General features: G+C 46.6%; 1 protein-coding gene across 1 annotated transcript in view; it reads left to right on the top strand.

The window, feature by feature from the left end:
• Positions 1-23,286, top strand: part of RAB30 (RAB30, member RAS oncogene family) — a 45,497-nt gene extending 22,211 nt beyond the window's left edge. The window contains exons 2-5 of the mRNA XM_040583289.1: positions 13,453-13,553; positions 15,012-15,095; positions 19,952-20,135; positions 22,253-23,286. Coding sequence (XP_040439223.1) covers positions 13,461-13,553; positions 15,012-15,095; positions 19,952-20,135; positions 22,253-22,503 — 612 coding nt within the window. The 5' untranslated portion in view covers positions 13,453-13,460 and the 3' untranslated portion in view covers positions 22,504-23,286. The remainder of the gene's footprint in view (positions 1-13,452; positions 13,554-15,011; positions 15,096-19,951; positions 20,136-22,252) is intronic.
• Positions 23,287-25,865: the final 2,579 nt, after the last annotated feature.

Genomic DNA, 25,865 nt, shown 5'->3' on the forward strand with positions numbered 1-25,865 from the left:
ACTTTAGTCTTTAAGGTACCACTTGCTGCATCAGCTCTAAATAATAAATCTCAAAGACCCTGCCCCTGGAACACATTTTTTAATATTTTTTTTTTTCAGATTTCAGGCTTTTAGGTAAGCTGTTTGAGTAATCTCCCTGCAGTGCTAGGAGACCTAGAGCAGAAAGCTTCCACTAAAGAGCTGAGTTTTTTGCTTTTGGGGATTTTTTTTAGTGTTGAATTTAACCCATGTGGTCTTGAATTGCAGCTGACCCAAAGCTGAAATGAGGATTTAACAGCAGATAGCTGCCCTAAATGAGTAACTGTACTTTTGTGGTGGTTTAGGACAAATGAAAAGTACTGTAACCACCTGAAACTGTAAGGGGAACTGAAATTGGGCTACATGTTAGCATGTGAGCTAAAATTTAAGGAGAACATGAATACTGTTCCTTATTCTATGAAGAGACTTGTGATAGCCTTATAAAAAAAATCTTACTTGGAAGCAATGATATGAAATTACCGTTACAGAGATACTAGTTACAGTAAAGATATTTTTTTACAGAAATGAATTTCTGGGACCAGGGCTGTAGGATCTAATTCTGTTGTCCCACCCCCAGATTGTTCCCTGTCTGTACTGGGTCCCTCCTGCAGCCGGCAGGGTGCTGGGTGCAGGCAGGACTGGGAGCCTTCCCTTTGGACGCAGCAGGGCTTACATCAGCTTCAACCAGCCCTGAAGCTACACCCAAGTCTCTATTATTTCCACTTTCTTTCCTCTCTGAACAATTTGTTTTCATGAAACATCTGCTTCTCTGGCAGATACTCACAGTTAAAACTGTACCGCAGTGTTTCTCTGCAGAAATGCAAAGAATATCCCCCATCAGCTCAGCCGCTTGCCAGGCGGGTTGGCTGATCCTGGCTGAGGGGCTTCCATCAAACGAGAGCATTTTTAGAGGGGAAGATTTCTTAGAGAGGGCAACGCCTGCACTGGCAGCGCAGTTTTGTTAGGAAGCAGAAGCATAGATGCTTGGGTGCACGAGTGTGTATATGGTGTTACAGGTAAAATGTGCTTCCCACCTGGAAACAGGCGATGAATTGGGAAGAGCTGGGGCAATCATCAGCCTAGGAATAGCCTAGACCCACCACTCCAGACTTGACCGTAGTGGCAGAGAGGGCCCTCTGGTTTGGGATTTCAAGCTTATCTTTGGAGGGAATGGGGACCTGGGAGATGAGCTTTCCTGGGCTGTCCTCAGCTGCTCCAGCACCTTTTCCATCTCCCACCCTGTAAGGATTTAAATAGCTGATGCTATGGCATTGCTTCTGCTATCTTAACAGGAGCCTGTAACACTCTAACTCATTTTATTCCTCCATTTCATGCTCAAAAAAGCGCTATTATTTCTGGAGGAGAAACCTTCCTTTAAAATGCTTAACAGAGGCAGAAGTTCTTCCTAAATGCAAACTTGCTATTGCAAGTTGCCACCTTTCCTATCAGGGTGGCACAGGGGCGTGATGCACAGTTCCGTTGTAGCTGGCTGATGTTACCTGTATGGTTGTAGTAAGGGAGCTCCTAGCTGAAACACAGGTTCGCTTCTGAAAAAAAAAACCAAAAAACACAACAAACCCCCCTTTTCTTGTAATGATCCTACTCAGTAGTAGCAGGCTGTACTCTTGAATTGGGAGGCACACCTGAAGGTTTTGCTTGGGGATGCCAGCCTTCCTGTTGAGTCACGAGAAGGATGCTGCCCCACAGAATCCAAATGCAAACGACTGATTGAAAGTGGGTTACCTGCACCGTGTGAATAATTGGCCTAATAATTTTGTGCTCACTCCTGGAAAAAGCTCCTTCGAGCAGTTGTTTTGGGGAGGTTTCTTTACTGCGCTTCAAACTGTGACATTAAATGTATGAGGGTTGCTAGTTTGGGGTTGAGCTTCTCTCAATTAAATATTATCATAGACTGGTTTGGGTTAGAAAGGACATTAAAGATCACCCAGTCCCACCCCCCTGCACTGGGCAGGGACCTTCCACCAGCCCAGGCTGCTCCCAGCCCCGTCCAGCCTGGCCTTGAGCCCTGCCAGGGATGGGGCACCCACAGCTGCTCTGGGCAGCCTGGGCCAGTGTCTTGTCACACTCACAGGGAAGAATTTCCTCCTAATAGCTAATCTAAATCTCCCCTCTTTCAGTCTAAAGCCATTCCCCCTTGTCCTGTCACTGCCTGCCCTTGTAGAAAGCCCCTCTCCAGCGTCCTTGTCGGCCCCTCCAGGCACTGGCAGCTGCTCTAAGGTCTCCCCGGAGCCTTCTCTGCTCCAGGTTGGACAACCCCAACTCTCCCAGCCTGTCCCCACAGCAGAGGGGCTCCAGCCTCTGATCATCTTCACAGCCTCCTCTGGACTCGCTCCAACAGGTCCATGTCCTTCTCCTGTTGGGGGCCCCAGAGCTGGATGCAGCGCTGCAGGTGGGGTCTCACCAGAGCAGAGCAGAGGGGCAGAATCCCCTCCCTCGATCTCCCGGCCGCGCTGCTTTTGAAGGAGCCCAGGATACAGTTGGCTTTCTGGGCTGCAAGTGCACATTGCCGGGCCATGTTGAGCTTGTTGTCCACCAATACCCCCAAATCCTTCTCCTCAGGGCTGCTCTGAATTCATTGTCTGCCCAGCCTGTGGCTGTGCTTGTGTCTGCCCTCACGCGTGTACATGACCTTGCACACAGCCTCCTTGAACTTCTTGAGGTTCTTATGGGCTTACCTGTGAAGGTCTTTGTGGGTGGGATGGGAGGTCAAATGTTCAGGGAAACATAATTTGGGGGTTTTCCTCCCCCCCCCCCCCCCCCCCCCCCCCCCCCCCCCCCCCCCCCCCCCCCGTAGTGTCTTGGCTTTTGCAGGTTTGGCTTTGATTTGTGTTATTTTAAGAGAACCAGTGCAAGCAGCTGTAGTAAGAGAGCATCCATCTCCTCTTTGGAGTTCTGGTGGTACTGGACAGATTGAATCTACTATAGAGGAATGTTAGGCACTGTGTCTGCTTCTGAGGAGGGCTAGCTCTCTGGATATTGGTAAGATCAGTTCAATGGATGATGAAATATGTGTCAAGAACAGTGTTTAAGACAGTTTTTTGGGTTTTTATTTTGTTTTATGATGAGGGTGGTGAGACACTGGCCCAGGCTGCCCAGAGCAGCTGTGGGTGCCCCATCCCTGGCAGGGCTCAAGGCCAGGCTGGACGGGGCTGGGAGCAGCCTGGGCTGGTGGAAGGTCCCTGCCCAGTGCAGGGGAGTGGGACTGGATGATCTTTAAAGGTCTCAAAATGGTTCTATGGCTCTATGATTTTTATCTTGCTTATTACCTCTTCCCTTCCCTGATATGTAATAATAAATTAGCATTACCAGCAGTTAAGTTACCTTTAGGTCTGATATTGCAAGCCACAGAACCAAGAGCCAAAAGTTGAGTTTTTTTGTTGATCCTGTTGTCCATTCTGAAAAAAAACTTTCATCTTAAAATGGCAGTTAGCAATCAAAAAGTTTAAAACTACTGCAGGACACTGTTGAGTTGGCCCAGCGTGGCCTCCCCAGTGGCATGGCACAGCACAGGGTCATCATGCATGGTGACGTATGGACCCCGCAGCCCAAGCTGCAGGGTGCCAAGCACAGCCCTCCGGACACTGATCTCAGCCATGTGAAAGCAAGATTAGATGAGGTTTAATTACTTATTACTTCTCCTAGGTTTTATGGAGAAGTGATGTAAATCCCAGTAAATCAAAATCTTACTTAAGCAGAAATCAAGAGGTGGAAATAACTGCTCATTTTTCCTTAATTAAAAAGCTTTCTTACAAAACAAAGCCTTATTAGCAAAATTTTTTAAACTTGTTCATACCACAGTCTCTGGCACAATCAAAACAAGATAGTTGACAGCAATAAGACATGTAACCGTAGTTAAAACTCCACAAAATTTTCTCAGACATAGTTTGGCTTATAAAAGCATCTGATGTACACATTCATATTTCACAATACGTTTATGGACTTATGTAATTTGGCTAATGACATACTTATGCTACTTTACGCTTGCAGCCTCATTTGAGTCGCGATGTTCTTGTAAATATTTTATTGAAATTCTTTAGTTATGATAGCTTTTCTTGTGTCTTTTCAAAAATGGAGGTGTCAAACTGTCTAATCCTGCAAATGTTTTATCAGAGCTCTGTCACCCAGCGTCAGAACTTCTCAGTGTATGACCATGACTCCACTCAAACCCCATGCCAGCCCAGCAAAGTGGTGCATCGGACTTCTTGTGCCTTCTACCTGGCTGACACGCACAAACCTTTCTTCTAGACCAAGGGTGAATTGTTTCCCCCCGGCCTTTGCCTCCCTGCAGGCTGTGCAGCCAGCACTTCCCTGCCTGTAGGCATGCTGTCCCCCAAAACTTCTCCCAGATCGTGGGAGACACGTGGGGTTCAGCCTGATCCTGCACCTGATTTCTGAAGGCAGAGAAAACCTCACCTAAGGTCCTGATGGGTTTCTCCATTTCGGTGGGTCAGGTCTTGGTGCAGGATTTATTTCTCATTGTAGAAAACTGTACTTGGGAAGCTTTCCTGGCTTTTCCATGCAAGACACATTCCAATTAATGCTTGGCTGTAGTTTTAAAAAATAACTTTGTGGGTTTTTTTTTTTTTCCTTTGGGAAGAGGCTTTTGTTTTTGAGTGGATAAAACAGCATTTTTGGCTGGATTTCTGGCAATGCAGTTTTCCACACTTGGAAGACAGCCTGTCTGCTGTGCTGGCTGAGTCTTTAACTGCTTCCATGCAAAAATGTGTTGCTGCAGAGCCCACAGCTTGGTGGTCACATAATTTGCTAAAACGTGGCCAAAACCAGCAGGGTGTTGTTTTGAGCATGCACTATTGGGTCTCCATGTCCAGGCATGTCTTAAAAGATGTTTGTAAAAGCATGTGTTAAGGTTGCACTGACTTTTTTTGGCAGCCAGGACCCAGATTCTGCGGGTTAATGGAGTGCTGGCCTGTTCTCGTGCTTGGAAATGGTTTTCTGAAGATGGTGTGTTATCTGGGCGTGCTGCTGGTGGTGCGTGGTTTGGTCAGCCACTGTCGTGACATTGTGGATGTACGTGTCAGCATTTGTTTTATCAGTCCTAAAGAAATTAATTTTCTATGTTTTATTTTGCAAGTACTGTATGTATCTCATTTTTCCTAAGTAATGCAGAAATTGGATGAGTTTGTTTATCTGTGTGAGGAGAATCATCACTGATTAACAGTTCAATCCTCAGATTTATGTGATGGAATATAACTTGCTGTTTGCAAGTGATCTTTTGCATTTCCATGGCTGTTGCCAGCGCTGAAGTGTGTTACAAATGTCACTGGGTCTCTCCTCCCTCCAAGAGGTGGGAAAGTTAAATGAGGACACTAGATTGCAGAAGCTGTGACTTGCCTGGTCTTTCCTGAAGAGCCTTTGGTGGCGCTGAGATCCTCAGGGATGTGTCCAACCCAAACACCTCCCAGTAAAACAGAGATCCTGTTCCAGGCTCTTCCTTGGGATGATACTGGTGCTGGATTTACCAGCTTGTTTCATGGTGAAGCGCCTGTAACTGCTGGTCAGTAGGTTCCTCCATAGCACTTGCACAAGCTCCTGGCAGCCAAGTAACCTATGAGCCATGACCTGATCCAAGTAGCCCAGTGAGCTGCAATTTTTTCCCTGGTGGCAAAAGAGGGAAGGGGAAGGGCTGTGTACTCTGTGTGGTCATGGATGCAAAACCCCTTAGCTTTAGCTTTCCTGTTCTTTGTAGAAATCTATCTATGGGATAAACCACATCTGTGGTACATGAGAACTTGTACCTACTTGGCTTACTTGGTTTTTGTAGCTGAAATATTCTGAGCAAAGGGTTGAGGAGCAGAAATCACCCCAAATGGGGTTAGGGCTGAGGTTTTCATAATATGCTGCTTTTTCCAGCTGGAAAGTTTGGATGCAATTTGCTTTTTTTAAATGAGTCTACCCTTCTGAAAGACTGGCAGCTGGGCAGCCAGTGCTGACAGGGCTGCCGTGCATGGGGAAGCCCCACGCTTCCCTGCACTGCATGTGTGGCTGCTTGATGCCTCCTGGAAGCGTTGAATAGACTTACAGAGCCTGAATTTCTCAGTGGTAGCATGGACACATTGAAAGCCCAATACACCACGGAGGTGTCTGCCCTAATTGTAGGTGATGTGTGTGCGGGACAAAAGCTGCTATGCCTGGGAAATCATGCTTAGAGGTGTGGTGTTTCTGTACTCAGGACCTTCTCCCTTCCTATGAGGGACCATCCTTGATAAAGACCCATATTTTGGATTGCCAGTGCACAGGCAACTGGATATGGCTCACCTGGATGGAGTGGCAAGTGTGATGGGAAATGCTGGACTCTGCAATCCCAGGTGCCTGCAATAGATCTTTTCTCCCTTGAATTAGTGAAAGACATCCTCAGAGTGTTAATGTCACACCAAGCTGATGGCATGGATCCCAAGTGCTGGTGGCTTTGGCACCAGCAGCACAGAGGCACGGGTGATCCAGGCTTTCACAGGGATGAAGTGTCTCCATCTTTCCAGTATAAATGGAAGTGAAATTAAACCTTGTAGAGATGAGGAGTGAGAGGAAGGTGGGAAAGGCAGCAGAAGGAAGTCACCCAGGCTGCTTGTTTGCAGAAGGGCATGAGCTGGGCTTGTGCTTGCCAAGTGCAGGAGCCTGCTTGGGTTGGCAGGTGCTTTGGAAATTAAAATATTTTATCCTGAGTTACGTAATGCAGCAGCATGTCCAGACATGAGTTCCCTGCAATTTTTCTGGCCCACAAGGAATAATTTTCTGCTTGAAATATTAGCCTTAGCTTTGAATTTCCTGGCTCATATGGCATGTGCAATTAATGTAATATCTGTACACATAACTGCTGCTGTTTGAACTTGAGATATTTAGGTAAATTTATTTTTGTTTATAGCTGTTGGATGATGAAGAACAGAGAATACTTGTTCATTAGGAACTGTATAAATACATCAAAACCCACCCTGACCTACTGGTTAGATCCAGCAGGTAGAAGAGACTGCAGCTCCTTCTTCGTACCTAATTGAAGCAGTAGGTTGTAAATGAGGATTTGAGGTGGGATAGAACTGAGGTGCAAATTATCAGTGTTCCTGGCTTAATGTAATTTCAGTCTTTATCCCTAAATGTGGAGAAGCCTTTGCAGCTGCGGATAGTGCAGTTAGGTTTTGGGTTTTTGATGTTGTCTGGTGGTTTCTGTTGTGTGTGGTGTGGGTTTTTTTTTTTTTTAACTCGGCTCTTTTCTGGGTAAAAACATGGCTGGATGGTCATATCCAAAGAGGGGTGGTGAATGAAGATAAATCCAGTTGGTGGCCAGTCACAAGTGGGGTCCCCCAGGGCTCAGTACTGGGGCCAGTTCTGGTCAGTATCTTCATCAGTGACCTGGACGAGGGGCTGGAGCGCACCCCCAGTGGGTTTGCAGAGGACACGAGCTGGGGGCAGTGTGACCTGCTGGGGGGCAGGGGGCTCTGCAGGGGTCTGGGCAGGCCGGGCCGAGGGGCCGAGGCCAGTTGTATGAGGCCCAACGGGGCTGAGTGCCGGGCCCTGCCCGTGGGTCACACCAGCCCCCCACAGCGCTGCGGGCTGGGGGCAGGGGGCTGGGAACTGCCCGGCGGGGAAGGGCCTGGGGGGGCTGGTCGGCAGCCGGCTGGGCATGAGCCCCCCGTGTGCCCAGGTGGCCACGGCGGCCAGCAGCGCCCTGGCCGGTGTCAGCAGCAGCGTGGCCAGCAGGGCCAGGCAGTGCCCGTCCCCCTGTGCTGGGCCCTGGTGCGGCCGCCCCTCGAGCCCTGGGCTCAGCGTTGGGCCCCTCACCCCCAGACAGACCCGGAGGGGCTGGAGCGTGTCCAGAGCCGGGCAGGGGCTGGGGAAGGGGCTGCGGCACAGCCCGGGGGGGGCAGCTGATGGAACTGGGGGCGTTTAACCCAGAGAAAAGGGGGCTCAGGGGGGACCTTATCGCTCTCTACAGCTGCCTGACAGGGGCTGTGGGCAGGTGGGGGTCAGTCTCTTCTCCCAGTAACAAGCGACAGGACAGGAGGAAAAGGCCTCAAGCTGTATCATGGGAGGTTTAGATTGGATAGTAGGAAAAAATTATTTCACCAAAGGAGTTGTCAAGCATTGGAACAGGCTGCCCAGGGAAGCGGTTGAGCCCCCATCCCTGGAGGTGTTTAAAAGCTGTGTAGATGTGGTGCTTAGGGACACGGTTTAGTGGTGGGCTTGGCAGTGTTAGGTTAATGGTTGGACCTGATCTTGAAGGTTTTTTCCAACCTAAGTGATTCTATGATTCTATATCTATACATGGGTCTGCATCACCTGGCTGTGCTAAGCCTGCTCTGATTTGACCCATTCTGATTTGGGAACAGTGGTCCCCTGACCAGGGCTCGTAAGCAAGACATGCTCGTGAAGCCTTCTGGTGCCTCTTCAGGCTACAGAAAATGAAACTCTATGAGAGACTAGTGGGGAGAGAAGGTGGTGCCATGATGTGCCCCAATACTCCCTTCTTCGGTTGTCACCTGGCCATGAGGAGATAGGAACTGTTGCTCCATGGTTCCTGTGCCTCTGACTCAGAAGAGGACTGAGATGTCATGAAGGTTTAGAAACAGGTTGTTTCTGTTTTGTTCTAAAATGAGGGCATCAAAACATTCTTTTAGAGATGAAAGGTTTTTGACCTCAGATGAAGGCTGTCCATTGTGTTTCTTGAGCATGTGTTATCTTGTGATCTCCAGGGAGGGCAAAAGACAGGCAGAGGATGCCAGCCCTTGCAGTTGACTGAGACAGGCTTGCTCTTTTGAAGTATCCTACTCTGGTTTTGGCTCCCTGAGCCAAAACAACTGGGGCAAAATCATCATCATAGAGCCTGCTCTGTTCAGGCCTAGAGGTGGAAATCTCCATTGAGCAGAGGAGTTGAGAGAAATGCCAGAGATTTCTTTATCAGCTAAAAACCTCACTCATACTTGCTGGTTGTTTTGTGCAAAGGCTGGTGGTGCAGCTGTAAAAGCCGATGAGGGACAGGCAGAATAGTGGTTTTATCCCTTTGAAGGAGAACTTGATCGCTCCACAGTCATTCCTGTTTCCCAGGTAGTATTTGAACCTTTGCACTGTGCTTCTGCCACTTAGTTGGTATCCAAAGAGGCTGAGCCTGGCATGGTCGGAGATGACGAGGGAATCCTCTGTGCCCATCCAAACTAATGGGTGAAAAAACACCGCAAAAAGATAAAACAACTGGTTTGGATGATGATGATAAACACTGTCAGGTAAACTAAAGTGGATCAAGGAAAACTAAGAGGTGAATGGAGCAAATTCAGGGAGAGGACATCATGTAGGGGAATAAATGAATACCCGGATATTCTCTGAAGCGTCTATTTATTGTGAATCAACTCCTTGCCTTGTGGCTTGTGGTAAACAGGAGAAGCAGGTGGGGGTGGGTCTTTGTCCTCCATCAGCTGTGCTGCTGTCCCACATCTAGCAGCGAAGAGCCCATGGCAGGCTGAAAGAGAGGACCCAGTCCTGCTGACCACGCTATGGGAAAGTTCCTAGCAATCAAGACACTGGGAGAAGCAGGAAGGACTGGTGCTTGTCTACCTTTGCAGCAGTGCTTGCTGCATGGGGAAGGCAGCCCATGGCTTCTGTGCCTCCTTTTTCAGGTGTCTCCATGGGAGCTGGAGCTTCTTTGTATGAGCTTGTTTGGGGGTAAGAAGAGGTGAAAGCCTCCAGTTCCTGTGCTTTTGGTTGGGCTGGATCTTGCCAGTATTTTGGTTGAATTGGAATTAATAATCAAAAAATACCAGGAGTGTTTACTGCACTGTCTTGCCCAAGTAAAGAAAACCAGCTAAGCCTAAAACATGTCCTGCTGTCCTTCAGCTGCGCTCCTGCTGATGGACCACCTCTCCAGGTGGTCACCCTGCTTTGATTTATCCCTCCTGGCCCCTCTTCCTGTCCACGGTGACTGTGCATGGAGCCGTGTGATGGAGTGCGGCAGAGCAGTGATATAAATGAATTAAAACCTTGCAAAACTGATACCCTGTGAGGCTGGCGGGAGCAGCCCAGCAGGGTCATAAGCCACTGGGGCTGGTTGGGGTGGGAGCTGTATATACTGCCTCTGGGAAAAACTGCTATGAAACCCAGTTTTCTGCCCTGCTACCAGTCTTGGGCGCTGCTTCTGATTGATGTCATGATAGGGAGTGTATCTGTGCTGCAGCCAGCCCTGTTTGTGATTTAAATGACTGTGGTGAGGGGTGGCTGAGGCATGGACAGGCATCCTGTCCCCTGCCCTTGCTGCAGAGCCTTGTCTCTGCCAAAGGGTGGGACAGGCAGCTGTGGCCTTAACGCTTTAAACCACTGCAGGGATGCAAGGCAGAGCCCTGTGCCTGCAAACACAAAAAGACAGAAAGGAAAAAAAAAATGCAAAAAAAATCCCCCGAGAAAACAAAACCAGTTGCATTCTGCATTTTTTTTTTTTTCTAAACATAATTCAAAGTGTGATGTATTGCTGAGATGCACATTCCCCAGCCGTGGCAAGCTGGGCAGAGGTTGAGACACATCTTCCCTGGGGAGCGGGAGGGTTGCGTGAGCCTGAGTCAGCAGCAAAGGTCACTTGGCTGAAAGGCTCTGCTTGCAGGAGGAGAAGATTTCGTAATGATAACTGATGCAATGTTTGTGTTTGGCGCTGACGGCGTGGCAGGCTCCATGTGTGCACATCAGAGGGAGGAACACCAGTTTGGACCAACATGAGTGGCAGGGCAGCGACAACCAACCTCACCTGCCCACTCCACCTCCCAAATGACTCCTCTCTCTCTCTCTCCCTTGCTGCTTCCTTTGCTTTCTCCCTGCTTTTTGTGTCTCTTCAGTCCTGGCATTTAATCTCATTGTCGTGTTGTTTGTCTTACGGCCTTGGCTCATCTTTCAGTTCCCCTTTGGGGTCATTATCACATATGATTAGTCTTGAAGGCTAATGAAGGGGATCAGACATAACTCTAGGGTATGTCTGAGCCATTTAGCATTTCTGAGCTCAAAGATCTGCAGAGGAAGTTTATTTTTAAACTTCCTGAGAAGATAAATTTGAATGTTGGATTGTTTAGGGTACAAGTAATAGAACTGAAATCCCTCCAGGGGGGAGCAGTGCCCTCTGGGATTTGAAACATCCCAGGGATAATTATCCAGTGCTGAGTAAGTCTCGTTAGTCTTGAAATAGCTTTTAGTGGATGATCACATTTTTCTTCACATTGGCTCATGTGAAAGCTTGAAACCATATATTAACATTTAGCCTTCATTGTAAGAGCACCGTCAACATGTTCTTAATGTTGGTGTTATCCAGTCCCATTCTGGGAAAGCCAGTCACGGAATGATTACAGAAAATAACACCAGGAAATAAAAAAGGGCTGCGCTTTTTTTTTTTTTTTTTTTTTTTTTTTTAGGCTACTCTTTAAGGTCCCATTCTTTCACTGTGTTAAGAGTAAGGAGGGAGCTGCAAGGTCTTGCGTGTTGGAGCAGGGTGAGGTTAGAGCATCCTCAGGACAGCTCCAGTTGCCGCCGTTTGGTGGCACTTTGCAGGGGACTGTAGCTCCAGCCCAGAGATGCAGCAGCAGGGCAAGTGCTGTGCTGTGTCACTAGCCGGGGTGAAGTGACATGTCTGCGTAGTGACTCAGCCGTGTCCATACTAACCATCTGCTGATGTGATGCAGATCATTAGTCATTAATTGGTGTGATTATCTTTTTTTAGGCTGCTGGAAAGGGCAAAGATCATCTAGATGTGAAGCAGCTGAGTCAGTCTTCCACTTCTTTTGCCTTCAGGTCCCCCAGACCGTTTGGAGAGACATTTCCACGTGCCCTGCCGGGAAGACCCAGACCGTCTCAGTTTTATCTTGTTCTCTGGCTGTGTGACCATAAGCCTATCACAGCTATATGGTGGGAGTGGGGTCAGTAGCTGGGGCCTTCTGGCAATGAACCCTCCCAAGAAAGGACCTTTGGAGGCAGCGGGAGAGGGCACTCTGCCTTTGGGCTGCATGTGAGAGGCTTGTTTCACCCATGCTGCATTTGCTGCCTTCGTCAGCTCTGTAGAAACTCTTTAAGCAATCTGGGTCTTTATTGGGTATAGCGATTTCATAGTACTCCTTCCCCCCGCACACCCCATCTTCTATGCTTCCCATCTTTGGCTCAATCTCCCCATCCAGTGCCTAATCTATAGGTACTGGTGGGTTAGGTACCAATGCTTAGGTGTCGCCTTACCTGGTATCTCAACTGATGGCTTGTAAATCTGTCTCTTTACTGATGTCTTTTATGTCAGTACCCCAGACCAGACTTGAGGACACGTTTCTGATGCCACATATAATACCTGGATCCTCCCTGATGCAGCTGGGTTTGGACACTGCCCTTCTGCTCCCTTGTCTAGGTTTTTCTGTCTACCTGAATCTCTTCTAGTTGTTGTTTTTCTCGAAGGTTACAGACCCCTTCTCTGGTAATGGTGTCAGTGGTACCCTTGGAGATGGGGGTGTGGATACTCATCCCTCGTGCCTTGCTGAGCCACAGCAAACTCTACAATTTATCTGTTCAGTCCTCCCCACACTTGAAGCCCTGTAGACCTTCCCCCATGCAGGCAATCCTGCTCATCTCCTGCAAGGTTGCTGAAACTTCAGTCTCTGCATCCTGCTAAGGAGGTTGGACTTGGTGAGGGATGTGTGCTGGGGACCCCCCAGGCTCCTCTGTGTTCACTTCCATTTAAGCTTTACACCAAGCACGCTGTCTTCACAAAAATTAAGAAAATTATCGTAGTAGTAGTAATATTCCTAATAGTATCTATTATTTCTTCTTTTTTAGAAATGTCTCTTAGTGTACTTCAGCTGAACTCTTACACTACTCACCACTATCATTTTAGCAAATAAGCTTTTTCTGTCTTCTAAGCAAATGCTGCTGCTTTTATCATTATTTTAATTTCCCCATCTGTTCTGCCCTCATGTGCACCTCAGCCCTGCTCTGTGGGTACCCAGTGCCCTCCTGGAGGACCTCATGGGAAGCTTCTGGTGTTGCCCTAACAGAAATAAATTGCATGATCCCCTCAGACAATGTGGCAAATTCCATGCTGTCCTTTGGAACTCACATAGTTAAAAGTGAAACAAATGCTTTGGGAAATCTAGAAAACAGTGGCTTGAGCTTGTGGAGCATTGCTTGGAAAGCTGAACAGTGGTATCTCTAATTTGTGGGCAGCCAGGTGAGACAGCAGGGAAGCCAAAACGTGGCCAAGGTTTCACAGCAGCTGATGCTGGACTATGTGGATGCCCCAACTTGGAGTGGGAAGGACTCTTCTCTGTTATCTGAGGAGCCTTACACATGCCAGGAGACCTTTGTTCTGAGTATTTGGAGGAGTAAAGTTCAGCAGGAATAAAAAGGCATTTCCCCACTGCCTTGGTTCATGTCGTGTTGCACTCTCTGTCTCTCTTGCAGCTGCGTAAATGAGTATGGAAGATTATGATTTCCTCTTCAAAATTGTTTTAATCGGCAACGCCGGTGTGGGGAAGACCTGCTTAGTCCGTCGCTTCACTCAGGTAAGGTTGGCTGCTTCTTGGATGTGGGATGTCGAGGTAGCACTGGGATGGGAGCCTGTGGCTTTGTGCAGAGGGCGCTGCTGGCATCGTGGCTCCAGAATATTTTGTTGTCCACCCTGTTCGTGCATGCATCACCTATAGCAACGTACTGGCACAAGCAGCACATCTGTACCTAGTGCTGTACTTGGCCCAGTTGGGGATCTTGCGCTGGAGAAAGTTCATCCCTCTCCGAAGATGGAAGGTCCCCTCTGAAATCCGCTGGATCAACGCCTGATTTAGGGGTGCTCTGGGTCGGTTACAAGGACCAGCATGTCTCCTAGTGTGTTCCTGTGTGCCTTCTCCCCCCCCCCATCCCTCGCTGCACAAAGCTCTCCCTGTTACTTGCCATTAGTAGATAAGTAAATAACCTGGGTCCTGGGCTGTCAGTCCAGTGTCTTCTGTTAAACACCAGACCTTTTTTTTGTGGCAGAATAACAGGGAAAGGGCCAAGCTTCTGGGATCCATCCAGGGCAAGAGATTTTGCATCATGCACTGTAAAACATAAGATGTGGTTTTCTTGTTGCGCTGTCCACTAGGAATTGTCAGCAATTCCCCCGCCCCCGTCAATTGTAGTTTTAAAGCTGTGGTGATGTTACACTCTCTTAACTGCATGTGACAGCCAGTGGCAATAACGCTAGTCAACCCCAAAGGGTTAACCACAAAAATCTGTGGTCACTTCTGCTGCTTGTGCTTTGGCAGTGCAGCTTCTGTAAGGGATGGATGTGCCCCAAAATCAACATGACTTTGTAGACCTAGACACTAGAAATAAAAAAGCTCTAGTTACTATTTTTTTGTTTTGTTTGCTGTTGCTCCTTTCTGATGGTGCTGTAGTCAAATACTGCCAGCATCGTGCTGGCCCTTGCCATTGCTGTGGCACCAGTAGTGGCTGGCTCCATGTTTTGCTCCCAAAATGCTGATCAGGGTTGTGGCCCCGGTGCTGGGAGCTGCCAGAAATGCCTTTCCATGCTGTGGCGTGTGGTGGAGGGGAAAGGAAACGCATGAGCAAAAGCGTCTTATCCCACATGGGTGCTCACACCTCTTTCAAGATGCTGGGAAGTATGATGGAGGGTCGTCATTTACCCTTGCCTTGCCTCTTCCAACTGCACAGAAGAAGGGCTTTTCCCCTCTATTTTTGCCTGCCTGAATCCTTTGCTTCTCCCGTTTTCCTGCCTCTGAGGTCAATGACTTGCTACGCTACTAGGGACACGTAGGCAGGGAAAACACTATGGGGTTGAATTATGGTAACCTTTGTGCTGGGGAAATGTCACATTTTCCTCTCTAAATGCGATGGAAATAAGTTCCTGGGGAAGGGGACAAGGGAGGAATAACTGAGGATGGAAAAGGGGTGAGGATTGGCTCCCAGAGCGAGTTTTGTCTTGCTACAGAAAGGTGCTTAATGAGACTCTTGGTTTTTTTCAGGGGCTTTTCCCACCAGGTCAAGGAGCCACGATTGGGGTTGATTTCATGATCAAAACTGTGGAGATAAATGGTGAAAAAGTAAAGGTAGGAGCCTGTTGTTTTAAGCGTAAACTGGGGTGGCAGTACCATAGCTGAGGTTTCCTGCTGTAGCCCTCCTGCCGCTGGAAGGCATGCGGGGAGGCGCAGGGCTTTCTGGTATGACTCAGGCAATGCTGGGTCTGACGGGCTTTGTGCCCCTTTCCACAATTACCATCAGGGTCCTAACAGTAGAACCTACTCTAAAGGAGAAAATGGAAAGGGAAGATCTTGCAAAACTCTGTCCTTGCCTAGGAGACACTAAGGTTGTGCCTGGCTGGGGTTGAGGAAGCGCAAAGAAGTGCTTCAGTGCAGCCTCTGCTCACGGCATTTCTGGTAAGCAGAAATCTGTTGCATTCCCACTGGGATGTGCTTGATGAAGATCACCTCCTGTGAGCTCCCAAGACAGCTGTTGGGGAGAGCAGGCTTCTGGACTTTTGCAGCTCTATACAACAAAGGCTTGTCTTCCACTTCTGCTGAGCTACGAATTCAGAAGAAGCTGAGATAGTCACAATATTGGTGCTTCAGTCAACAGGTTGAATTGAGAAGGGTAGTGTCCTCTATTTCAACTCTTTCATCCTCCAAAAATAGGGTGGTGGGAACCAAACTGCTTCTGGGAAACCATCCTTGTTCCTGTGCTAACTCCTGAACCAAGCCTGAGCATCGCTTGGCAGAGATCTACTTTGCCTGGGCCAAAACACAGGGGGGACCAATCTCATGGTTTGATGGGATCCATGGTTGGGTTCCAGCGTCCAGAGATGTTGGTTGATGCAGTTTTGTTCATTAGAGATTTCACTAGAGATACTGTAGTAGTGTCTAAGAGATGGGAGAAGAGTATGGTTATCCGAGCCTGTAACGTCAAGGTGCCCAGGGTCCCTGAGCTGCTCCTGGAATTACTCTGCCTGCATGAAATCCAGGGGTATAGAAGTGAAAACCAGCAGTTTTCCCCTTGCTGCCTTCATCAAATCTAGTAGTGAGCAGATAGGAGAGCAGTGGCAGTGTGGCAGTGGCTGGATGTGACATTGACACCCATTTTTAAGCTTGTGTAAGTGGTAGGATGGAAACAGTGGACTGTTTTGGGTTTTTTTTAACCTGTATTTCAGCACAGAGGGTTTTTAAGAAGAAAATCAGGTGGTGTATTCCTAAGTTCAGGACAGATTTGAGAAGTCATGATCATATCAGCAGGCTGAGGAGCTGTGCAAACCTATGGCCAGTGATGGTCCTTGACCAGAAGACCTTCCAGCCTGAGCAGGTGAAGGACAAGAGGGGTCAGTACACTCCACCTGGTAAAGACAGAGTTAATATTCAGCACGTTGCTGTGCAAGTGGGACAGAGCTGCAGGCAGGAAAGCAGTGAGGATCACATGTAGCCCCTGTGGTGTTGGTGCTTAACTCAGTGGTTGTGATGGTCATTAGCAGGTGTCTAGTGTAGCAGGGTTGCCCAGGACATGGATGCTGCCTGTCCAGGCTCCTCAGACAGCAGAGAGGCTTCTTTCAGCCAAAACCAGCTCCAGTGGAGCAGCTCAGAGGATCTAACCTGGTAAATAGATTAAGTACTGCACTGAAGGTGGAGTTCATTTTGTCCCTTGTATACCTGGCTTAAACCGGCTGGCCAGTCTCAAGATTGTCCTGATCAATGGAGGGAGAAAAACAATCTCGGGGAAAACCAAATTCCATCCGTTTAAGACAGCTCTCTTTTCCAAGCATCTGGTTCCTTGTCCAAGTACAGCTGAAGCCTTAAGAAAATAATTTATATTTGAGGTCTAGATTTTGGACAGGTGAGCTCACCTGAAGGATCTGTCTGTGTGTGACTTGTTGCTCCCATGGCATAATCCTGTCACAAGACTACCTTGGACTGAGGATGCAAACTCCTTAAGAGAATATTGGGAGCAGTTGTGCCAACATGGGCTATCTCAGGGACAAGGATGGTTCAGGGAAGCTTTACAATGTAAACGAAAGCTCATCAGTGTGGTAAACCCCTGCTGCCTTGCAAATGTCAAGTGTCCACCCAAGTGGCTCTCGTAATCACCTTGGGGCTGGCTTGTGTTTCACAGTGCCTTAGCCAGCAGTAGCTGGTATACCAGCTATGTTTCACATAAAAAATACTGAGTTGTTAATCAAAGTCCCTCTCCCTACCTCACCAGTGCAGTAAAGTGGAGTTGCTGGAGCTCAGCCACAATGACCAGCTCGGGAGGAAGCTTGGTATGATATATTTGGGTATCTGAGTGAGCCTTCTGGAGTCGGAAAGAGAAACTGAATTCTTTCAGGAAGTGATCTTGTAGCTGAAACTTCTTGAGTAAGCGGTCCTAGTGAGAATAAACACTTAACAAGCAGGAAAAGCAGGAATGAGTCGGAGCACAGAGCAATAAAAATAGTATCTCGGTCAAACAAGGTGCTTCTCTGACTGTTAGCCCATCTAACAGTGCCCAAGCCATGACTCTGCTTCTGTGTCTGGTAGCATCTCCTGCACGTCTGCTGGGATCCAGGATGAGAGAGGAGACCTGTTTACCGAAAAGGTTTTCAGACTTGAAAATAGATGATGGATTTCTGGGGAAAAATACTTTCTAGCTTTCAAGACTGCAGTTGGAAGTCAGTGAAGAGGGACTTGCTAGCATGAAAGCTCTGTGCAAGCCATATCAGATGCGAGTGGCTACTAAAGCTCACTGACAGGTGAGCCGAGACAGTACTGTGCAATTGGGGGAGTTTTGATCTGCCTGGGCTTCTCTAATAAAACCAAAAAGATGTGTGACACCTATACTAAAGAGGCCACACAAATCTGAGCCAAGTAGATAGCAGTTATCATGCTGGTCAAAGCTAACCATTGTCAATGCTGCAGGGGGCTGTGCTATATGGACCTGTGATCTTATTGTACTTGGTGGAAATGTTCATATCCATAAAACTAAATGTGTGTGCAGATGTTGGGAGAGTGGGAAGCACCAGCTGGCTCCAAGAAAATAAACTTCTAGGTTTTCTGCTGGCTAAATCAGGCACTGTCCTTTGGTTCCTCTGAAAAAATGATAGGTGTAAAACAGCTGTTGTGAAATGTTTTGTTTGGCAGAAATAATCGCTGGGGTGAAGTGTGAGATGTGCATTTTGTGCGCAGCAAGTTTATCAGTGGCTGTAAGGTCCGGGGCTCTTCCCTGCCTTCTGCACCCAGCTCCCAGGTGAAGTCGTGACTGCAGCCTGTAAGAAACCCTCTCCCCCAGGGCAATCCCTTTTGCTTTCAATGTCTGTAATATTAAAGTGGTGGAAGAACATACACCAAGTTTTTATCTGCTTGGAGATCTTCTCAATAAATGCAAAACACATATAAGCTGGAGTTAACCAGTAGACCAATCAGTAAATGTTCTTCCTGGGAAAACAGCTGAGCAATGACAAAATTATCTGTATTTTTCCATCTGCCAGAGTTTGGAGGATTTTTTTTTTTTTTAATGGAGACTCGTTCATTATCTGAATTTCATGTACAAGTAATATCACTTATGGGTTTGTGTGTCACTTAACTGCAGGTGCCACGTTCAGCTGTTTAAGTACAACTGTGCCAAGAGGTTAAGCACAAAGGTGCCCAGGAGCTGTAAGCCAGCCACAGATTACTTTCTCTGAAAAAAATGTATTTTTTCAAAATCATACTCCACATCTGAAAGCTGCTACTGGAAGCTCTTATTTCAAACTAACACATTTATGATGAGTAGCTGGCATAGTTCGACTTTGGAACTGGGCAAGAATGAAGTTTTCTCTGTTATGGGTTGTTGAATATATGGAAAAAATCTCAAATACTTTACCTTTTTCTTCCCAAAGTACACAGGGTTCTGGCTGGAAATCAACATCTCACATATTTAATTGCAGGGAGGGGTGCTTTGAAAAAATAAAAGCAGAAGCACAGAAGTACTCTTTTATGTTGAAATGTTTTAATTTTGGATGTTTGTTTCTTTTGACTGCCTTTTTGAGGAATTGAGGTTTTGATGACCCACCAAAAACTATCAGATGGTCAAATTATAAAACCAGTATGAGTTTAGTTTGTATTGGGAAATGTGTGTTGTCTTCCTGGACCAAGGGGGTTTGGCAAATGCTCATGACCTCTTTGATGGTAATAAGGCGCCGGCCCAGGCTGCCCAGAGCAGCTGTGGGTGCCCCATCCCTGGCAGGGCTCAAGGCCAGGCTGGACGGGGCTGGGAGCAGCCTGGGCTGGTGGAAGGTCCCTGTCCATGGCAGGGGGGTGGGGGCTGGATGACCTTTAAAGGTTCCTTCCAACCCAAACCAGTTTGTGATATAGTTAAGGACATGTCAGCTAGCTCTACGTGTTGGAAAGCCAGGCAGTGAGCAACTGGGTGAGATGGGTGAAGCTGTAGAGAGCAAATGTTAGAGTCCTTGGATCAGCCTTAAGCTGAGCTCCTTTTTCGATCCTGTGGTTCCCACCCATCAGTGCATCATCTCAGGATAATTATAACTAGCTTTGGGAGCTAGAGGAGAGGCTTTCCTATTTCTTCTGAGATGGATGCTGCTGTTGGTTTGACTTCAGGGTCAGGAGAAATTACTTTCTTCCTCCCGTGCCGGCATTGTAACCCCAGGCCAGCAGTGTCCACAGCAGAGGGAGATGCCAGAAGTCGCGTGAAAGCCTGCAGACCTGCGGCTTCCAGGGGCTGTTGGCTGCAGTGCCAGCTGACTTTGTGCCTTGTGCTTCAATCTACAAGTGCAGGAAAGGAAACAAAAAATGCTGGGGAAGGGGAGCCAAAGGGAAGAAGAGCTAAATGCTTTCCCAGCATTGGTTTTACCCTGAAGGGTTTGGGGTTTATTTTTAGGTCAAAAAAAGTGCTGCTATGAAATAAATTTTTTTTTTCCTTTTATCACCCTTCCTTATTGTGCCAAAAGCTGCAGATCTGGGACACAGCAGGACAAGAACGATTCCGATCCATCACACAGAGTTACTATCGCAGTGCTAACGCGTTAATCTTGACCTACGACATCACCTGCGAGGAATCATTCCGGTGCCTCCCTGAGTGGCTGCGAGAAATTGAGCAGTATGCCAGCAATAAGGTCATAACTGTGCTAGTGGGTAAGTGATGACTGTCCCTGGTGGGGTAGAGTGATGAGGGGGTGAGCTGTGCCTGTGGAGGGGTTGGTGGCAGATGGAGATGATAGGAGGAGGGAGAAAACATGGCATCTGTGTGAACTGGTGGCGTGGGATGCTTGAACTGGTGCGGCAGATCTTGTTGCCCACCAGTTGTAGCAGCAGGTGGGCACGGGGTACAGCTGATGCCTTAAATGTAGTGCTTGGAGCATTCCTTCTGTAAATAACCCCATGGTGCTGATAGTGATGTTCAGGACAGATACGGTCCCATCTCAAGTCGATGGCTATTGCATGCAGAGGTGGATGTTTCCCACCACTCGGTCCCATATGGGACGGAAGTGTTGATGGTGCAGCTACTAGCTGAGCTAAGGATACAGCAGTTTCCCTTGTGACTCCCGGCTTGGATCTCTACAAATATATGAGGATCTGCTCAAGCTGGTGATCCCTGCAGGTTGCTGTACCTTTAACTGTGGGACAACCAGAGCCTCATCTTGAGCAGCTCAGGACCTGGGAACCACATCAGGATGTGATGGTTGTATGGATCGTAGCATTCATAGTGGGGGCAGAGCTGGGAAACTGGAGACGTTTGAATGGCTTTTAGGGAAACTAAAAATAAATAACTGAATGCTGTGTTAATCTGTAGAGCTTCAACTCAAGCTAAAGCAGACCTCAGGCCATCTGTCTGCTACAAGCAAGGTGAAGGTTATTTTGCCTGCCCGTGCTTTTCCATGCTCTGCTTTCAGCATCTGACACTTAGGACTTGGCTTTTAAAGGCCCAAGAATATATAAAGAACTATGGAAAAATAACTTGGGGAAAGCCAAAAAGTTTTATGCTGCAGTGTTGATTTCACCTTTAATAGTTTGCTGTTCAAAAGAAAAAAAATCTAAATGATTGTAAAATATGTTTAAGATTTCTTAAATCTCTTGACTTTTATGTGCCTCAGTGGTATTGCAAACGAGCTGTGGGATTTACAGAGCTTCTAAACAAGATACTCATTATATACTCCACGAGAAGGGTATGGCCTGTGTACAAATGGTGCAGAAATAATTAATAAATGACTAAGAAATGTACACATGAATTTTTTAGGGAACATTAAGGTAATTATCAGCATCTACAGCACAAAACATAAACGATAACAGTTATAACACACGTTGAAGATGGTGACGCCCATAAACCACTTGTGTCGAGTGATAATCTAGTTAGAAAGGTAACGTCAGTGTATGCAGCGTGTCCAGGCAACTGCTTTATCAGGAAAGAAGGGAGATCACGGATGAGAGGAGGGCAGTGAGGCATGGCTTGCCAGTGGAAGCACAGTCTCTCCCTCCCACTAGTTCTCACTAAATTGCTCGTAGAAGTGAGGCCAGGAGATGTTTGCTCCTGAACCTGCTGAGTCTGTGGACTCAGCCCCCTGATTGCAGATCCTAGGCTTTCATCTTCGTGGTAAGAACAGTTTATGGCAAAAACATTGTTTGAAGCAAAGTGGCCAGTAATAGGGTATAATCATATCAGATGCTTGCCTGAGGCTTTGATCAACTCTCTGCCAAACTGAGCTCTCCAAAGGAAGGGGCTGGTCTCTCGCCCCACCTCGCTCTGCGGGTGCCCTCCAAGCCCGTCCCTCTTCCAGCCACAACAGTCAAATCCTGTATGGGAATATTGAAATAGGAAAGCTGCCTTCCCTGCCAGGCTTCTCTTAAAGCTTGTAATGACATGAGAAATACCACGTTTAGTGTCTCATATGCTGTAATTGACATTTTAAGCGCTCCTCAGAGCAAGAACAGGAGAATTTTCAATGGATATTAAAATGGAAATCCTTTAATGTCAACTGATAGCAGCAGACATGCACTGGTGCTAAATTAAAGCTGGATGACTTGGATGTTCACAGGGCATATTCCATTAAATGAGCTGATATTAAATGAACATGGCTGCATGTATCAGGGAATCCATTATTTGGAGGGGAGAGCAAGCACTAAGAGTTTCACATCAAAGCCACTGTCCGTACATCCATACAACACCAAACTTTTCTTTATCCCCTTATCAACTTCTGTTTCTCTTGTTTTGGAAGTCAAATTAATGCCTCTTCTAAAATATTTTATCAATGCAGGTAATAAGATTGATTTAGCTGATAAGAGAGAAGTCTCCCAGCAAAGAGCTGCAGAATTTTCCGAAGCACAGGACATGTACTATCTGGAAACCTCGGCAAAAGAGTCGGATAATGTGGAAAAACTCTTCCTGGACTTGGCCTGCCGGTTGATCAGTGAGGCACGACAGAACACCCTTGTGAACAATGTCTCATCCCCCTTACCAGGAGAGGGGAAAAGTATCAGCTATTTGACTTGCTGTAATTTTAATTAAAGAGCTGGCACGTGATTTCCCTTCCACCATGGGCCAAGAGGATTCTTTTTTTTTTTTTTTTTTTTTCTTCTGTCTTCTGGGATATACCTACATGAAGGGAATTGCTGCCACTTTGCCCCATCTGATTTACCCTGAGGTTGCAGACCTGAAAGCATAGGAGGCTGACAGCTCCAGCTGCATGGCAACATAGCAGAAAGTAACATGGTTTAAATTTCATTTTTCTTGCAGTCTCTGGAGTGCGTTAGGAAAAGAAGAGTAGCACAAGTGCTTCATGTAATGCAGAACCTGAGCTATTACATTTCCTTCTATGGGAGACTAGAGCCATCTCTCTCGAAGATAATTGAAGAAATCAAAATCTGTCTTACAAAACAATGTTCTTGGTCCTTTTTAAAATAAAAAATAAGAAAACCCCCAACAATAACCACTGACCCTGGACTACACTGGCAGTCCTCTGGGCTGCCAGCAAGTGAGCTCTTAGGACATGTACATAGCGGCTTCGTGGAGGACTCTGGTGTTTGAAATAGTGTTATGTCTCTCATCTACAGGCACTTTCATGAACCTGGAATTGAAAAAAGTTACATATATCAACATTTTCAAGATTTAAGAAGACATGGATACAGCTCAGTTGCTCCCTTTGGTGCTAGCAGTTCAGCAAATATTCCATAGACCAAACGTAGTCTTACTACATTACTGTCCTTTGAATGTGTAACTTAAACTGGTTAGGAAAAAACACTAATAAGCACTGTTCATAAAAATAAATAAATCTTGTTACCTCTTTTTCTAGGCCTGAGTGTAGTGGGAAAGAAAGGACTGTACTGCTTTGATATCTAACACAGGATGAAAAGACTTTCCAGAAATTAAAAAAAAAAAAGGAAATTAACCATTCCTCTTCTAATTGGTAATGCCCTAATGTGAAAAATTAGCTGTGGGAAAGGTTTTTGGTGGAGTTGGAAAAAGCGCGCCTGATGTGACCAAAATCTCGTGCGTGAATGGATTGTGCATAAGGAATTCAAAGAGGGGCACAGTTTGAAGTGGCAGTCTGCAGTACGTCTGGCTTAAAAAATGAAGTTTGTAGATACAGTTCTCATTGAAAGGCAGGCATACAATTTGCAGAGGGGCTTTTTATGCTAATTGGAAATAGTGACGGGTTGCAAGTTGGTATCGTTCTGTGTCTGACCCATCTAGCACTCACCTTGTGGAACTGCTCTCCAAGACGCTCTTGAAGGTATCTTCCTGGCATCCAGTCTCTTTGCTAGAGTAGCTTTCAGTAGGTTCAGGGCTGTAGAGTCATCTAATTTACTTGATGCTTTGTACTCTTAATCCCAGACTCCAGTGTATGTGTTCAGGCAATTTCTTTTTTGACAAAGGCCTCTGAAGTGGAAGCACTATGGAGTCTGCAATGTTATCCCACCTGTAGTGCCATATGCAAATAATGCATTGCAAATTAACACATTGGTGTTAAAGGGAAATTGGAAGATAGGGAATATGCACATGAGAAATGATATTTAGAAGTTTGAGTTCCGTTTAGCTAATCCAGATAAATCTCTCCTGGCAATTACATGGCTGTGAAATGCTGTAATTTAATCAACTTAAAATTATTTGGCTTTGACTGAAGATTATAACAGAGTCTTTGTATTGACATAAAAAGCTGCCAGTAAGTAATTCTTGAAAAGAATAACAATTAAAAAAAAAAAAGCGCAAGCATTTTAAAATGCATTTTCATATTTTCCTGGAAAGACTTCTTTGGGCTGTATCATGTTGTGCCTTTGATCTGTAATGGGGAGACAACTCTGCGTTAAAGAGAGGAGGGGATCAGTCTGTCATGGCCATTTTAAATATTTTCTTGCTATTTTTTAGGTCACTTTCTTCTTTTATGACTAGTGGTAAAAAGGAAGATGTGGAAGGTGTGGTAGGAGGCTTGTTTGTCATTTAGGCAACATTGAGCAAAGAGGTTCTCTTAGATGACATGTACCCCAACATCTCACACTTATCTGCTGCGCTGGCCTGGTCCTTTTCAGTCTCTGCTCCTGGTGTCATCCAGGGGATTTAGAAATGTGTGGGACTCGGTGGCTTCTGCTGTGCCGGACTGTGGGGTACAGCCTGTGCTGAAGAGCAGCATCTTTCTTGAGCGTTCCTTGGCTTCCTTGAGCATTCCTCGGCTTTCTTGAGCATTCCCCAGATTGCCAAATGCAGCCTCACTTGAGCTTGTGAAGACCACCCAACTCTGGGACTGCTGGTTCTGCACAGCTTTTAGATAGTTGTTTAGAGCAAAGCTCAGCGTGTTACATATAAGGTGACACTCAAGTTAAATCAATGCTATGTATATTTAATCTGTAAAAGCTCTTACTCTCCAGATGCTGGGCTTGTCAGTATATAATTGATAATGAATGGGGCAGGGCTGTTTGAGCAAATTAGTCAAGGAGGAAAGAGACTAAAACACTGGTGGGTTCCTCAGCCTGATTTCCAAAAGCATCAAAGCTGAGCAGGTACTTTTCATTCCTGCTGAGTACCACTATAAAGTTATTTTAAAGTGCTCCTTGCATCACTTCTGGAGATTGAGCTCTAATGCATCGTCACGACTGAACAAGCTGAACCGGTCGAATAGCCGAAACTACCAAGTTTTTATTTTCTTGGGTATTCATTTTGAGGTTTCTAGAAGGCTAAGTTTCTTTTCCCAGTGTTTTCCTAACATGTAGGTGACTATTTTGGAGACTAGCTGCCTACCTTGAAGTATTGCTTCTTTTTATTGCTGGCAGATCTTCTCCCTGTAAGGACTCCACCTCGAGGCAGTGGGGTGGCGTGCTGCAGCTGGGCTGGTGTTCAAGTAAAGTGTCTGACTTCTCCAGGGACAAATCTGAAGTGATTCCTCTCAAGGTTGATTCTGTGTGGACTTAAAGTTGAAAGGAACAACGGTGGTAGGTGCAACGTTTTTTTACAGTCATAAGCCAAAGCTGTAGTTTTGAAACTAGCCTCTTTTTCTGCAGTTAACACACACACTACCTGTTAAAGAAGTAATATTTTACTGTTGTAATTCATTACAGGATTTATTTTTGTACAACTTTGAATATCTCTCTAGTGCATGCAACCCACCTTTCCTTGTAGCACTGAGGGCTTACCTTCTCTTCTACAGTCTGGTCCACTGCTGAAGGCTTCCCATCTAGAAGAGGGGCTTTATCAGCTGCTGATAACAACTCAATGCTGTGGAATAGGTTTCAAAGTCCTGAAAAACAAAAGGAGATAAAATACAAATCTCCATTACCTGACAATCAGCACTCCAACTATGGCCAGCACCTTGCTAGATGAGTGGATTTTGAGAGAACTGTCAGTAAAAGCCTTGTGACTCTTGCTGGCTCCAGTGTCCA

The sequence above is a fragment of the Falco naumanni genome, chromosome 2 (assembly GCF_017639655.2).
Source record: "Falco naumanni isolate bFalNau1 chromosome 2, bFalNau1.pat, whole genome shotgun sequence".
Classification (NCBI taxonomy): domain Eukaryota; kingdom Metazoa; phylum Chordata; class Aves; order Falconiformes; family Falconidae; genus Falco; species Falco naumanni.